The 16595-nt window shown below is 46.3% G+C and overlaps 1 protein-coding gene across 2 annotated transcripts in view; it reads right to left on the bottom strand.

The window, feature by feature from the left end:
• Positions 1–14305, bottom strand: part of LOC121008427 (bifunctional apoptosis regulator-like) — a 30797-nt gene extending 16492 nt beyond the window's left edge. For both annotated transcript variants that reach the window (XM_040440974.1, XM_040440975.1), the window contains exons 1-2: positions 14188–14305; positions 4991–5330 (exon numbers count right to left, since the gene is read on the bottom strand). In XM_040440974.1, the coding sequence (XP_040296908.1) occupies positions 4991–5244 (254 nt within the window). In that variant the 5' untranslated portion in view covers positions 5245–5330; positions 14188–14305. The remainder of the gene's footprint in view (positions 1–4990; positions 5331–14187) is intronic.
• Between the last annotated feature and the right edge of the window lie 2290 nt (positions 14306–16595).

Here is a 16595-nt window from a genome sequence, read left to right as displayed (position 1 = left end):
TAGATGGTAATAACCTTGGAATACGTTTACTTATCTAAGCCATTCTGGGATGTTTTCTCGTGACACATCACACTTCACGTTACTGGTAAATTTAAAGGGAGTCTTGTCACCTCCATATGGCCATATACAGTGCTTACATTGTCCTATAGCACACCTATACATGAATGTAATGGTACCTTTGTCTTTTTCTTTACACTTGCAGAAGCAGGAAAAACAAACTTTTATTCATATATAATAGAGCACTCGCAAGTGCCCAGGGGCGGCGTTCACCGTGTTGGAGCCCAGGCTGCTCTGCTTTTTTCATTGTTTCCCCGCCCCAGCCTCTGTCCGCCATCCTATTCCCTTGCGTCATCCTTCGGTCCGGCCGAGATCCTGCGCCTGCCTTGCCAGGCTGGGGCAAGCACTCTGCGATGCCCATTGCTGGAACGGCATCGCTTTAACTACTGCGCATGCGCGAAACCAGCGACAGTGTGGCGTTAACCGGCATATGCACAGTACTTAAAAGCGATGCCATGCCCACAATGGGCATCACAGTCCGCATGCTCCAGCAAGGCGAGGCTGTGCACAGGCGCGGGATCTCGGCCGGACTGAAGGATGACGCAAGGGAACAGGAGGGCGGGCATAGGCAGAGGCTGGGGCGGGGAAACAATGAGAAAAGGCAGAGCAGCCTGGGCACTTACACACTGAACACCGCCCCTGGGCACTTGCGAGTGCTCATTTGCATACGAATTAAACTTCGTTTTTCCATCTTTTGCAAGTCTAAAGAAAATAAAGGTACCATTACATTCATGTATAGGTGTGCTATAGGACAATGTAAGCACTGTATATGGCCATATGGAGGTGACAGACTCCCTTTAAGTCTATAATAAAAAAAAATTGCTATTGTTCAAATTTTTATTTCCATGCTTTTAAGACGGATAGTGATGCCTCATAAAATAGTTATTAACATTCACTAAATGTCTGCTTTATGTTGACATCATATTATAGACGTCATTTAATTTTAGGCCGTTAGAAGGCATGGAATTTTTAGAAAATTTCTGAAAAATCGACTTTTTAAAAAGGACCAATTCAGTTCTGAAGTGACATTGAGGGCCTTACATAATAGAAACCACCCATTAAATTAATTAAACCCAATTTTGCAAACCACACCCCTCAAATTATTCAAAACAGATTTAAAAAAAACTTTGTTAACCCTTTAGGTGTTCCACAAAATGAAAGGAAAATTGGAGGTGAAATTTCAAAATGTCCCTTTTTTTGTTTTGCAAATTTTCCATTTGAATTTATTTTTTCCCTATAACACAGGAAGGGTTAACAGCCAAATAAACCTCAATATTTATGACTCTGATTTTTTACTTTGCACACCACAGGGCTCAGAAGGGCAGGAACATTTTTGAAGGGTAGATTTTGCTGGAATGTTTTTTGGATGCGTAGGTGTGGAATTTAGGTTGTGAAAATAAAAAATTAAATTTTTGTTTCCAATTAAATCTTAAAACTTTGCTGCCCATTTTGTCCTCAATACAGTAACACCCCATATATGCTGTTTGGGCACACTGCAGGGCTCAGAAGGAAAGGAGCACCATGTGCATTTCAGGCCTAGTTTGGTGATGTATACAGCACTGGCCAACAACAGACTGAGATGAAATAAAAAAGGAACCCCCGAGAAATGAACCCATTTTCGAAACCACACCCCCGACAGAATTTACCAAGTGGTGTAGTGAGCATTTTGACCATACATGTGTTTTGCAAAAATTAATTCACTGCAGATGGTGCAAAGTGAAAACTGAAATATTTCTACAAATATGCCATTTCAGTGCCCCATATATTGTGCCCTTTGTGTGCCACTGTGAAAGACAAGCCCTCTTATTATTATTATAATAACATGCTTCCTGGTTTTATAATCTCCCTACATGCGGCACTAATCTTTTGTCTGGGAATACAACAGGGAACAGGACTAAAAGAGCATAATTTGAGGCCCAATGTGGTAATTTACACATCTTGTGTCGACAACTGAAGAGGATCTGGGGTGAAATAATAAATGGAACCCCCAAGAAGTGGCCCCATTTTGGAAACTCCAACCATTAAGGTATTAAGGGGTGGCGTGAGCATTATGACACCACAGGTATTTTGCATAAATAATAATGTGCAAGCGACTGTGCAAAATTAAGACCTGTCATCTAAGACACAACACGCCCTTTAAAGTGTTAGGCAAGTTGTAATGGATATGGAAATGCCATAAACGTGAACTTTTTGCACCGCCGATTTTGATGTATTGGGTTACAGACGGCATGTTGGTTTTCAACAGCCTCTGGGTTATCAGTACAACTATTTTCTGAGAAGCATACGCTTTTTTATTTTTCTCTCGACAGGGCTGTGTGAGGGCTTATTTTACAGGATAAGCTCACATTATCATTGGTTCTATTTAGGGGCACATACGACTGATCACTTCTTATTTTGCTTTTTGAGAAGCAGGATGAAGGCAGCAATTCTGCCATTGGTTTCTGGGTTTTGTTATTGCAGCGTACACTGTGCAGGAAAAACTACATGTTATCTTTATTCTGCTGGTCAGTATGATGATGGAGAATTTTATATTGAAACAATCTGGCTCCCAACCCTTAATATAAATAGATAAAAACTTGAGCACTCCTTTGATATGGTGAATTCAGTGCGTTTTTTTTTTTTTGTTTGTTTTTTAAGGCAGTTCAAGTGATGCATGTACATGTGACGTTTCGGTCAGAATAGACCTTTATCAAATATCAGGGGCGTTGCTAGGTTAAAACATTCGGGGCCTGGGCCCCTGAAATTTTGTCCCAGGCCCCGAATGTCCTGCCTGCCAGCTAGATACAACTGTATTGCTGTCCTCAGGACCACAATACAATTGAATCTAATGCACTGGAAGAGCTGAAGGACCTGTGGTGACATCACAGGTCATGTGACCAGTAAAAGAGTCAGTGGTTGAGAAGGACCTGCGATGAGGTCACCATCATGTGACCAGTGCAGGAGAGGATGGCAGTGAAGAGGAGAAGCAGCTGAGGTGATGTCTGCTACATCAGGAGAGGTAAGTGAAGGGAGAGGCAAAGCAATGCTGGGAGTTGTGGTTATTTAACTGGGACTGTATGTTAGGGCTGAAGGGAAGGATGTTATTTACATGGAACTGTGTGTTGGAGGTGGCTGGGGAGAGGGTCATGTTATTTACATGGGACTGTATGTTGAAGGCAGCTGTCGTAGGGGATTATATTATTTACATGGGACTGTATGTTGAAGGCGGCTGTGGTAAGGGATTATGTTATTTACATGGGACTATGTTGGAGGGGGCTGGGGCAGGGGGATGTTATTTACATGGGACATGGGACTGTACGTTGGAGGCAACTGTGGGAGGGAGTGATGTTATTTACATGGGACTGAATGTTCAGGGGGCAATGTTATTTACGTGGGACTGTACGTTGAAGGTGGCTGGCGGAGAGGAGGTGATGTTATTTACATGGGACTGAATAGCAGAGGGAGGGAAATAGTGTTATTTACATGGGACTGTATGTTGGAGGAGGTGAAGGGAGGGGAGTGATGTTATGTACATAGGACTGCTCAATATTGAGTTGTTCTGTGTCACAAAGGGTTAACTGTTTTTCTAGCGGTGTGACTGGTACTTTCACTTTCTGCTGTCATCTAATAAACCTTATCCCTAAACTACTGAGAGGTCATAAACACTTATTTAAGCCACATTATTATCAGTAAGATAAGAACTGAGCTATAATGAATGTTTAGGAGGTCAGAGAGCAGAGACAAGTAGCCCATCAGCTCCCAGAGTTCAGGAAATTGTTTTTTACTGTATAAATCAATTTCTGAAATTATTATGCGAAGTCTTGCGGGACTTCGAGAAGTAATAACTTCAGCTCATCAGAGCCAAAACATTCTAATACTCTACGGAGCGCTCGCGCCGTACAGTATTGAAACAAAGTTTTATGCAAATCGACTTCGGATGTTTCATCCGAAGTCGATTCGCTCATCCCTACTCACCATAAAAGGGTTCTAATGGAATAACTAACTTTTCATAGGTGCCTTCACTATGGAAAGAGTCATACTTTAGTCCTGCGTACTGACTCCCATTTGTCCATCCTCTGGTCTGCAGCTTATTTACTTCCTCTCTGGAATGATCTTCTCTGACGCCAATGGCTGGCCTCAGCAGTGATGTTTCCACAAGAAATATCACTGCTGAAGCCTGTTATCGGCTGCAGCAGAGCAGATGATCATGCCCATACTGAAGGCAAGTAAAGCAAGCAGTGAACCAGAAAATGGACACAGAGAAGTCTGCATGCAGTACCAGAGTGGCCGGGAGTAGATATGATTCGTTCCATAGCATAGGCATGCTCCTGTGAAAAGTTACTTATTCCCAGGCAACTCCTTTAATACGGTCTTCCTTTTCTGTCTAGCAGTTCTGAGATGACTGCAGGTGTTCCCAGTAGTGACCCTCCTAATCTGGTCTTTAGAGGAGGAACTTAATACTGAGCATATGCAGCACAGTTTCAGGCACTAAAACTAAGGGCCTTGGAGCAATATGACGATACAGAATATAAGGACAGGACACAGGAGAGGTGAGAACTGATTATCCATCACCACTAGAACACCCTGCTTATCACCGATTATAGTACAAGTCACAGGACACAGGAGAGGTGAGAACTGTATCTATCAGCACTAGATCATCCTGCTTATCACTGTTCATAGTATAAAGCAAAATAAGTGAGAACTGATTATCTTTCATCACTAGAACACCCTGCTTATAGTATAAGGACAGGTGAGAACTGATTATCTATCACCACTTGATCTCCATGCTTATCATTGTTTATAGTATAAGGACAGGAGAGAACACAGGACGGACAATCTTTCAATTGATATGAAAGAAGAGTTTTCCATCAGTTTGTTTATGGGCTACTAAGATCTTTGCCTCAAATAAATTTTATCATGAAAATATTACAGAATTGCATCACCCTCTACTTACCTAAGAAGTATGTTCACTTTGGGAAACCCTTCCCACTTGTCACGACATTCAGGACACTCAGTCTTCTTTGAAGACACCCACCACAGGGCGAGACAATGTCTGCAGAAGCTGTGACCACAGTTCAGGGTGGTGGGGTTCACCAATATATCATAGCAACAATTGCAGGAAAATTCGCTAACAGATATGTTCCGGTCTAACTTCACTCCCGAGCTCCTCTCACAGTTGTCACTTCCTAACTTGACGTCCTCCTCCATGGCTGCCGTGCAGAGACTGTCAGCCACTCAGATAAGGAAGCTGGGTCTTCAAGACGATCATTGAAATCCTCGAGTTTTTATAAGCCCTGCAAAACAGCAGACAATGGCTTCATCCAGTATGTTCACGTGTGGCCACACACAGAGAAACTTGGTGCAAAGAATTTGCATCAAAATCTGCATGAGTTACCTATGGATGGCCAGTGATATATGATATATATGGCAATGTCCGGATAACATCACGGCACATCTCACAGCAACTGAAGAGGTGGTAGGAATAGAAAATAAAGTTTTTTTTTTTCCTTTAGCACTTAGATGTCGCCGTGCATCTTTAATACTGCAATATTGTACATTGTATATTATTGACTGTTTTTTTCTTTGGTTATACCTGACGAGGCAGTACCTTTTGAGGCTAGCCATTTTCTGTTTTCTATAGTTTAACACTTGACTGATCTATTAAAAGTTAAGTTTTATTGGCAGTTTACTCACCATCTGGGGTTATGTTATGTTAAAATTCTGGTGAAGTCTCCAGTTTTAAGATCAATACTACTGCACATTAGATCTTATTTTAAATCCATGGCAAAGATTGACATGCTGCAGATTTAAAGAGTAACTAAACTTTTAATTAACTTTTTGGTAAAATGTCCTAAATGCCCTAATAATACTTTTTGTAATAGTTTATTAATGGTTTTTGTATTTTTTAATACACTTTTCCCTCCCTGAAGCGCACCTTTTTCTGTGCGCTTAAAACCCATTTTTCTGTACACTGCTGACTTCTCAGTGGTGTACGGACTCTACAATTTATGAATGGGGCCACAGCGCATGTGGTACAGGCAGGAGCGCACATTGCTGCTCCTGCCTGTGCCCCCCACAGGTTTACTAAATCCTGGCATAGCAGACGGGACCTGTACCCGTGTGCTATGCAAGGATTAGCTGAGTGGAGCGGCTCCTGCCTGTGCCTGCTTTGCTAAGCTAAGAGCTGACATGCAGGACTTTTAGCTTAGCGAAAGAGGCACATGCTGGAGCCCCTCCACTCAGCTAATCCTGGCATAACACATGGGTACAGAGTACCCATTTGGTATGCCAGCATTTAATAAACCGCTGGGGGGGGCGCAGGCAGGAGCAGCAATTAGCGCTCCTGCTCGTACTCCATGCACTGCGACCCTATTCATAGGCTGAAGACACCGGACAGAGGGGTGCAGAAAAGTGGATATTAAGAGCACAGAGAAAGGCGTCCTTCAGGGAGGGAAAAGTCTATTAAAAATTCAAAATGCATTAATAAAGTAGATTACAAAAAGTACAAACTGTCACAGGCCTCACCATATTTTTTTACTTTATGCTAAACCTGTTTGTGTAATATATTTATATATAATTTTATTAAATTTTTTTTCTTTTCTAGTTTGCATTCCAGTCCATTATTTAATTGGACGGGAAAGCGTAAGGGTACTTTCACATTAGCGGAAAGGGAGTCCGGCAGGCACCCACCGGAACAGCCTGCAGCTAGTATGAAACTAGCCTAACTCCATACAGGAGAAGAAAAAAATAAAAATAACTGATGCGGCGCTTTCTGTTACAATCCACTAAAAAATTAATCAATTTAAAGCGATAGGCACATCTGTTAAACAGATTTCACTCATCTCCAATGCATCGATTCTAATGGATTTAATTCAATAATAAGGAGCCTCCTCGAGTACACCTGCTTCGTCGCTCCGATCATCACGGCAGGCACAGAGGATGTGCAGAGATCGACTGCAAATGCAGCACTGATGTCTGGGTACCCACAGAAGTAGAGGAGGTGCTCCTCCGTCCAAAGCTGCTGCCTCCACTTCTGGGGGTACGTGCACTGCTCAGGTAGCAGCAGCATCTCCTCTGCGATCGCGCGGATGTTCAGAGCAATGGCGCAGGCACAAGACTGACAGGACCAAACAGGCAGAGGAGAGTCTCTTCAGCACCCTGGCCAAAAGGCTGATGCCAAATGAATTAGATTCGCTAATCTCTAGAATGCATACCTCAGTATCCTTCCCCCCCCCCATCTAATCAATATATATATATTTTTTTTTTTTAACATATCCCTTTCCAAAAGTAAGGCACAAAATTCAACCAATCACAGGTCACACAATCCAAACGCCATTTTTGCCCCCTATATTTGACATCAGTTTCCATACACTGTGGGAATGGACTCAGTTCCATGATAGTTCCATGATAATTCCATGCTGGAAACGAAAATATGGTGTAAAAGCCTCCTTAAAGGGGTTGTCCTCTATATTCACTGGCCTCAGTGTTCATGTGAATAAGGCTGGTTTCACACGGGCGTTGCGGGAAAATGTGCGGGTGCAATGCGGGAACACCCGCGATTTTTCCGCGCGAGTGCAAAACATTGTAATGCGTTTTGCACGCGCGTGAGAAAAATCGCGCATGTTTGGTATCCAAACCCGAACTTCTTTACAGAAGTTCGGGCTTGGGATCGGTGTTCTGTAGATTGTATTATTTTCCCTTATAACATGGTTATAAGGGAAAATAATAGCATTCTGAATACAGAATGCATAGTAAAACAGCGCTGGAGGGGTTAAAAAAAAAATAAAAAATTATTTAACTCACCTTAGTCCACTTGATCGCGGCCCGGCATCTCCTTCTGTCTCCTTTGTTGAATAGGACCTGTGGTGAGCATTAAGTACAGTTACAGGACCTTTGATGACGTCACTCCGGTCATCACATGATCCATCACCATGGTAAAAGATCATGTGACGTACCATGTGATGACCGGAGTGATGTCATCAAAGGTCCTGTAACTGTACTTAATGCTCACCACAGGTCCTATTCAACAAAAGGAGACAGAAGGAGATGCCGGGCTGCGCGATCAAGTGGACTAAGGCGAGTTAAATTATTATTATTTTTTTTTAACCCCTCCAGCCCTATTTTACTTTGCATTCAGAATGCTATTATTTTCCCTTATAACAATGTTATAAGGGAAAATAATAATGATCGGGTCTCCATCCCGATCGTCTCCTAGCAACCGTGCGTGAAAATCGCACCACATCCGCACTTGCTTGAGGATGCTTGCGATTTTCACGCAACCCCATTCACTTCTATGGGGCCTGCGTTGCGTGAAAAACGCAGAATATAGAGCATGCTGCAATTTTCACGCAACGCATAAGCGATGCGTGAAAATCACCGCTCATCTGAACAGCCCCATAGAAATGAATGGGTCAGTATTCAGTGCGGGTGCAATGCGTTCACCTCACGCATCGCATCCGCGCGGAATACTCGCCCATGTGAAAGGGGCCTTACAACGGAAAACCATCACTTTCAGTTCAAAGGCGAAGAGAGCCGCTGCGCTGAATGGCCAATTTTTAAATGGTGAGTGATATTTTTCACCTTCTTCTCTAGGGCTGGGAGATTAATAAAAAAAGTTCCCCCTTTTATAGCCCCGTGATGGTGTTTTAAAAAAAATTTAATAGCTAATTTTTTTTTGTCTGATGCGCTGTATCAGTGCATGCTGTATAGGGCTGAAACGATTAATCGACATTATCGATAATATTCAATAACTGGATTCGTTGTCAACGAATCCTGTTATCGAATAATCGGCAGATTCGTTGCTATGCGGGGTCGGGAGCGGGCGGTCAGGGTCCTTAACCAGCAGTAACTTTTACTTCAACTTTAAAGGGTTTCTGTCACCCCACAAAACTCATTTTTTTTTCGGATAGTTAGATTCCTTATAGGGCGATATAGGAGAATATAATAGTCTTACTTACTTTCATGCGGCCGATTCTTTATAAAACGAAGTTTTATAATATGTAAATGAGGGCTCTACCAGCAAGTAGGGCGTCTACTTGCTGGTAGCCGCAGCAGCAATCCGCCCCCTCGCCGTGTTGATTGACAGGGCCAGCCGGGATCTCATCCTCCGGCCGGCCCTGTCAGTAATTCAAAAATCGCGCGCCTCTGGTCATTCGGCGCAGGCGCTCTGAGATGAGGAGGCTCGTCTCCTCAGTGCGCCTGCGCCGATGACATCACCGAAAGAGAAGACGTCATCGGCGCACTGAGGGAGTGCTGAGGAGACGAGCCTCCTCATCTCAGAGCGCCTGCGCCGAATGACCAGAGGCGCGCGATTTTTGAATTACTGACAGGGCCAGCCGGAGGAGGAGATCCCGGCTGGCCCTGTCAATCAACACGGCGAGGGGGCGGTTTTCTGCAGCAGCTACCAGCAAGTAGACGCCCTACTTGCTGGTAGAGCCCTCATTTACATATTATAAAACTTCGTTTTATAAAGAATCGGCCGCATGAAAGTAAGTAAGACTATTATATTCTCCTATATCGCGCTATGAGGAATCTAACTATCCAAAAAAAAGAGTTTTGTGGGGTGACAGAAACCCTTTAAATCAGCGCATCTTTACTAACTTACAATAAAGCTCCGGTAACAGGCAGAGCAGGCGGCGGCGTTACGTCACTTACTCACGTGACGCGCCTGCTTCATTAATGAAGTGGGAGGAGCAGGCGCATCACGTAAGTGACGTAACGCCGCCGCCCGCTCTGCCTGTTACTGGAGCTTCATTGTATTTGTAAGGTAATAAAGATCATAGAGCAGATTTAAAGTTCAAGTAAAAGTTACTGCCAGTTAAGGAATAGTCTGAATACTGATGTGGCCGGTGTATTGGGAGTTCTGTGGATGGCACTGTTATAGAGGAGATCTGTGGATGGCACTGTCATGGGGTGGGGGGGGGGGGGGGGGGGGGGAGGGAATCTGTGGATGACACATATAGCATACAATGCTATATAGCGCCATCCACAGATCCCCCATAAGCGCCATCCACAGATCCCCCATAAGCGCCATCCACAGATCCCCCATAAGCGCCATCCACAGATCCCCCATAACTTGTCTTTTTTACTTTGTAATGCAAAATTCTAATAATTATGTAACTCCTAAATTTGATTTAATATGGCCTTTGAACATAATTTTTCAAGTAAAATCATATAGACTCCTTTTTTTTTCATTTTGGTGTTTTTTCCTGATTAATCGATGAAATTATCGACAACTAATCGATTATTCAAATAATCGTTAGCTGCAGCCCTAATGCTGTATAATGTGTTTATTCCTTGCTGCCCGCGCCATTAAGGGCTCTTTCACACGAGCGGATGCCGTGCGGGTAATCCACTGCATGAAAAAGAGAGCTAAGCCCCGTTCCGGACAGCAGAGACACGGAGCATTAACATGAATAATAACGCTCCGTGCCTCTTGGTGATCTTTTTACTACAAAATCACAGGGAGATAAAGTTGTCACCGTGATTTTGTAGTAAAAAGATCACCGAGAGGCACGGAGCGTTATTATTCATGTTAATGCTCCGTGTCTCTGCTGTCCGGAACGGGGCTTAGCTCTCTTTTTCATGCAGTGGATTACCCGCACGGCATCCGCTCGTGTGAAAGAGCCCTAACCCTGACATGGGTGACCGGGACTGAAAAGACCTGCAACCAGTGACTATAGCCAGGCTCCCACTGTAACGGCCGGAAGGGAGATAACTCCAAGGTACTGAGGTACGGCTGAGTTCACACTTCAGTTATTGTGCGCCAAAACCAGGTGGGGGTCAAAAGCACAGAACAGGTGCAGATCTCTCCATTATACCTCATCTCTGAGTAGGCTTTACTGCTGGCCTATGGCCGTCCACCCCTGGTGGTCGTAACTAGGGATGAGCGAATCGACGTCGGATAAAACATCCCAAGTCGATTCGCATAAAACTCCGTTCCAATACTGTACGGAGCAGGAGCCCCGTACAGTATTAGAATGTATTGGCTCCGATGAGCCTAAATTGCGAGACTTCGTGTAATAACTTCATAAGTTAATTTGTACTGTAAAAAAAAAAAAAAAAAAAACACATTTCCCGAACTCGGATTCAGTTCCAAGGTACCACAACTTCGGCTCATCGGAGCCAATACATTCTAATACTGTACGGGGCTCCTGCTCCGTACAGTATTGGAACGAAGTTTTATGCGAATCGACTTCGGATGTTTCATCTGAAGTCTATTCGCTTATCCCTAGTCGTAACCATGGAAATGCAGTGTATAATGTGATGGAAAAATGAATCCAGCCAGCAAAGGAGGCAATATAGACAATCACAGTACATTAGTAAGTGTCTTGTAGTAACTTCCTCCACATGATAAATGCCATTTGCTGAAGTGACAACCCCTTAAAATTGTAAATCAAGATTTTTTTTCCTTCAGGATAGGTCATCAATTGTATATCAGGGGAGATCCGACTCTGTGCTGTTCTCAGCAGCTGTGGCCCCAGAAGTAACCCTGTGGTCGGAGCCAGAAGCAGAAGGCTCCATCCACCGTGCAGTGGCCATCCTGGGGTACTGCATCTCAGCTCCCATTCAAGTGAATATAACCAAGACTGAGTGTGGAGCTGTAGCCAGAACTGCGATAGCTTGGGGTGGGCTTCACGGACACAACACATCTGTGCTCCCCACTGGTGCCCTCATCTTCTCTAGTACTGCAGATATTGGCACAGGAAGAAAACGGCAGTGGCTCCCGAGTTCCCACTATGGCCAAAGGCCTGTTAGATTGAAAGATATGAGCCGGCCTATTCTCCCCCTCCAAAAAATGGACGCCACAGCGGAACCCATTACACATCAATGGGGTTAATCAGGTGTCATTATTTCTGTTATGAGATCACATCAACAGTGTGAACAGAGCCCGAAAAGAACTGCACAACCATCGAGGACATAATCCTGATCTGCGGGCACCAAGTGCCCTGTACGGCTGGCACAATATTACAGTCACAGGATCTCCTCCGTTATGGACCTGTGGCCAAGAGCCTCAGGCACACGCATTTCATTTTAAAGGGGTATTACAGTTATAGAAAATTCTCCCCTATCCACAGGATAGGAGATAACTATCAGATCGGTGGGGGTCCTACCACTGGGACCACCACCGATCACGAGAACGGGGGGCCCCCGTACTCCATGGAGCCCCCTTAAAACGGACGGATAGGCTGGTCGGAAAGGCAAGCCGCTGTTCCATTCATTTCTATGGGAGCGCAGTCTGTCCATTTCAGGGGGGCTCCATTCTCATGATTGTTGAAGGTTCCAGTGGTAGGACCCCCACCAATCTGATAGTTTTCCCTTATCCCGTGGATAACTTACCATAAGGGAATACCCCTTTAATGGGGCCGCAAAAAATGCAGACAGCACACAGTGTGTTGTCCGTAGCCATACGTCCATTCCACCGTCCCGGAAAAAGATCCATTTTTTGGACAAGAATAGGCATTGTTACAGGGGATCTGCATAAAAAACGGTTGGACCATGGACGTCAGCCATATTTTTTGCAGACTGAAAAATACATACGGTCGTGTGAATGCACCCTAAGGGCTTATTCACACGACTGTATTTTTCACCCCATAAGACACTTTTCCCCCCCAAAGTTTGGGGAAAATGCCCCTGCGTCTTATGGGGCGAATACTAATGAATGCATCCGTACTTCCGTTCCGCAGCCCCGCAAAAAAGATAGAGCATGTCCTATACTTGTCTGTTTTGTGCACAAGGATAGGACATTTCCATTAAAAAGAGAAAGAAAATGGCTGCATGCACACGGCCAGTATCCGTATTTTGCGGGACCCGCTACATCCGCATGGGGCCGGCGCGGGACCCGCTACATCCGCATGGGGCCGGCGCGGGACCCGCTACATCCGCATGGGGCCGGCGCGGGACCCGCTACATCCGCATGGGGCCGGCGCGGGACCCGCTACATCCGCATGGGGCCGGCGCGGGACCCGCTACATCCGCATGGGGCCGGCGCGGGACCCGCTACATCCGCATGGGGCCGGCGCGGGAGCCGCTACATCCGCATGGGGCCGGCGCGGGAGCCGCTACATCCGCATGGGGCCGGCGCGGGACCCGCTACATCCGCATGGGGCCGGCGCGGGACCCGCTACATCCGCATGGGGCCGGCGCGGGACCCGCTACATCCGCATGGGGCCGGCGCGGGACCCGCTACATCCGCATGGGGCCGACGCGGGACCCGCTACATCCGCATGGGGCCGACGCGGGACCCGCTACATCCGCATGGGGCCGACGCGGGACCCGCTACATCCGCATGGGGCCGACGCGGGACCCGCTACATCCGCATGGGGCCGACGCGGGACCCGCTACATCCGCATGGGGCCGACGCGGGACCCGCTACATCCGCATGGGGCCGACGCGGGACCCGCTACATCCGCATGGGGCCGACGCGGGACCCGCTACATCCGCATGGGGCCGACGCGGGACCCGCTACATCCGCATGGGGCCGACGCGGGATCCGCTACATCCGCATGGGGCCGACGCGGGATCCGCTACATCCGCATGGGGCCGACGCGGGATCCGCTACATCCGCATGGGACCGACGCGGGATCCGCTACATCCGCATGGGACCGACGCGGGATCCGCTACATCCGCATGGGACCGACGCGGGATCCGCTACATCCGCATGGGACCGACGCGGGATCCGCTACATCCGCATGGGACCGACGCGGGATCCGCTACATCCGCATGGGACCGACGCGGGATCCGCTACATCCGCATGGGACCGACGCGGGATCCGCTACATCCGCATGGGACCGACGCGGGATCCGCTACATCCGCATGGGACCGACGCGGGATCTGCTACATCCGCATGGGACCGACGCGGGATCTATATGGGACTGATGTGGGGCATATCTACATAAGCCCACGGCAGATGCTTCCCTCGTCCACACATTACTCTGGTGACATATGGTGGGTACCAGCACTGCCACACATGGCCCGCACTGTGCTGCCAGCAAGAAGCTATAAATACTTGGAGCCGGGTGCCAGCACCAGCAGCCTTCCTACCCGCGGCCACCTACCTGGAGAAGAGGCAGTCACACTGGTGTCCGATAGGCGCTGCCTCCGCCCGTCACCGGCAGAACACCAGATTATGTAACCAGTAAACACAATTACCTTGTTTCGCTTCCCTGGAAGCTCCCGAGGGTGCCGCCATCTTACCCAGCGTCAGCGGCTCATTGCTTCTCCTTCCGCCTGACATGCCCGGCTATTGGAAAGCTTCCGCGCATGCGCGCCCCGCCTGACAGGCTTGTGATTATCAGCTGTCAGACGAGGTCGAGGCTTGTGTGGTCACGTGGTGCGGGCTGCCTCTTCCTCTTCTTCCTGCCAAACCTTCAGGGCTGTTCACAAATGTAAATAATAAGGAAAACGAACGTGGCTTTAACCCTTTCCTTTTTCCCTTTCCCAATTTTTGGCGTTTTTGTTTTTCCCTCACTGCCTTCCTAGAGCCATAACTTTTTTATTTTTCAGTTCACATAGCCATATGAGGGCTTGTTTTTTTTGCAGGACAAGTTGTACTTTCTAATGCCACCATTATTACCAATATTGCATAGGATGTACTGAGAAGCTGGAAAAAAATTCCAAATGGGGTGGAATTGGAAAAGAAATCAAATTCTGCCACAGTTTTACCCCCTTTTTTTTTTTTTTATAGCGTTCACTATGCTGTAAAACCGACTTGTGCTCCTCATTGTCCAGGTCAGTACGAATCTGGCGATACCAGACACGTATAGTTTTTACTTAAAAAAAGAAAACTTAATAAAAAAATTTTTTTTCTTTTCATCGCCATATTTTGACCTCCATAACTTTTTTATAGTTATGTCTACGGAGATGTGTGGGGGCATATCGTTTTATGGGACGATCTGTAGTTTTTGATAATACCATTTTGGGGGTGTTTATGGCTTTTTGATCACTTTATATAAAAGAAATTTGCGGTGTGTTTTGCGGTCCGCAAATCGCAGATCCGCAAAACACTGATGGCGTCCGTGCGCGTTCCGCAATTTGCAGAACGGCATGGACAGCCTTTAATATAACTGCCTATTCTTGTCCGCAAAGCGCGGACAAGAATAGGACATGTTATTTTTTTTTTTTGCGGGGCCACGGAACGGAGCAACGGATGCAGACAGCACACGGAGTGCTGTCCGTATCTTTTGCGGCCCCATTGAAGTGAATGGGTCCGCATCCAAAACTGCGGCTCGGATGTGGACCTAAACAACGGCCGTGTGCATGAGGCCTAAACCCCTTTCATTGACACTTGGGCAATTTTTTCCACTGCCTCATTTGCTAAAAGTTGTTCCTTTAGAGCAGGGATGCTCAACCTGCGGCCCTCCAGCTGTTGTAAAACTACAACTCCTACCATGCCCTTCTGTAGGCTGATAGCTGTAGGCTGTCCGGGAATGATGGGAGTTGTAGTTTTGCAACAGCTGGAGGGCCACAGGTTGAGCATGCCTGCTTTAGAGGGTAGAGTCCTGACCAAGTTTTCACCCCCAGAATAAGAGGGGATGATCCCAACTGGGCCCCCTCTTGCCCTGGGCCCCATAACAGTCGCATGGTCTGCCATTGTGGTAGTTACGCCCCTGATTATAATAGTACAGGCATTTTCGCACACGCCAATGCTCATTATATATTTTTTTTTTTATTGTTTATTTTGATTTCAGGGAAAGGGGGGGTGATTTTAATTTTTATATTTTTTTCATATTTTTCAAAACTTTTTTTTTCTTTTTTTTTTTTTTTAACTTTTTGTTAGGTCCCCAAGTGGACCACAACTTGCATTCATCAGACTGCAACTTGTACAGAATAATGGCATTTTCTTCATTATGCTTTACTGAAATTGCTATATCCCAGTTCAGTGATGTCACCTGCTAGCCTGAACTGGGATATACTAATAATGAGCCTGGAAGCCTTCCCTGCACGCTCAGTTGTTTCAGCATGAGGCAGGCATGGCCAGAGTTAACATTCCTGGCCTAACCCTCTCTGGAGCTCAGGGTGTGGGCTGCCTCCACCCCTTAGTTCCAAAAGTTTTTAGTCAGAGTACTAGAGAGGGAGGAAGAAGGAGCAGTCTCTATGTGCTCCTCTCCCATATACTTCAAGCTCCAGGGGATGCAAGAACTAAATGATGAGGATTTGTATGGCTATAGCAAGAGAGGGAGACAGTAAGTTAACACAGTTTAAGGTGATCCAGACCCTGCTGTTGCAGAGGGATATCAAGTTAAGACACCCTGTATACTCTAGTATAGTGGGCACTACCACCACAGTTGCCAAAGCATAGCTATTAGCCAGAGATCACTACAGCAGATATTTTAGCCAGAGTAATCTGAGGGCCAATGCAGTATTAATCTGTTTAGCTGGTACTGGGACATCTGGGAGGACTTTGCATTTTATGCAAACTACTGCTGAATGTACTAGAACAAATCCTACATACAGTAAAGAGAGACGCTTGTTAAGTTTCATCTGGCCTGGTCTCTGACTCTTTTAATGGCACATGGTGGCAATTGGATTTCTATCACATGCCCTGCCTAGCACCAACA

Source organism: Bufo bufo, chromosome 7, assembly GCF_905171765.1.
Source record: "Bufo bufo chromosome 7, aBufBuf1.1, whole genome shotgun sequence".
Lineage (NCBI taxonomy): Eukaryota > Metazoa > Chordata > Amphibia > Anura > Bufonidae > Bufo > Bufo bufo.
The sequence above is the reverse complement of the archived record's forward strand: the minus strand, read 5'-3'. Positions and strand labels throughout refer to the sequence as shown.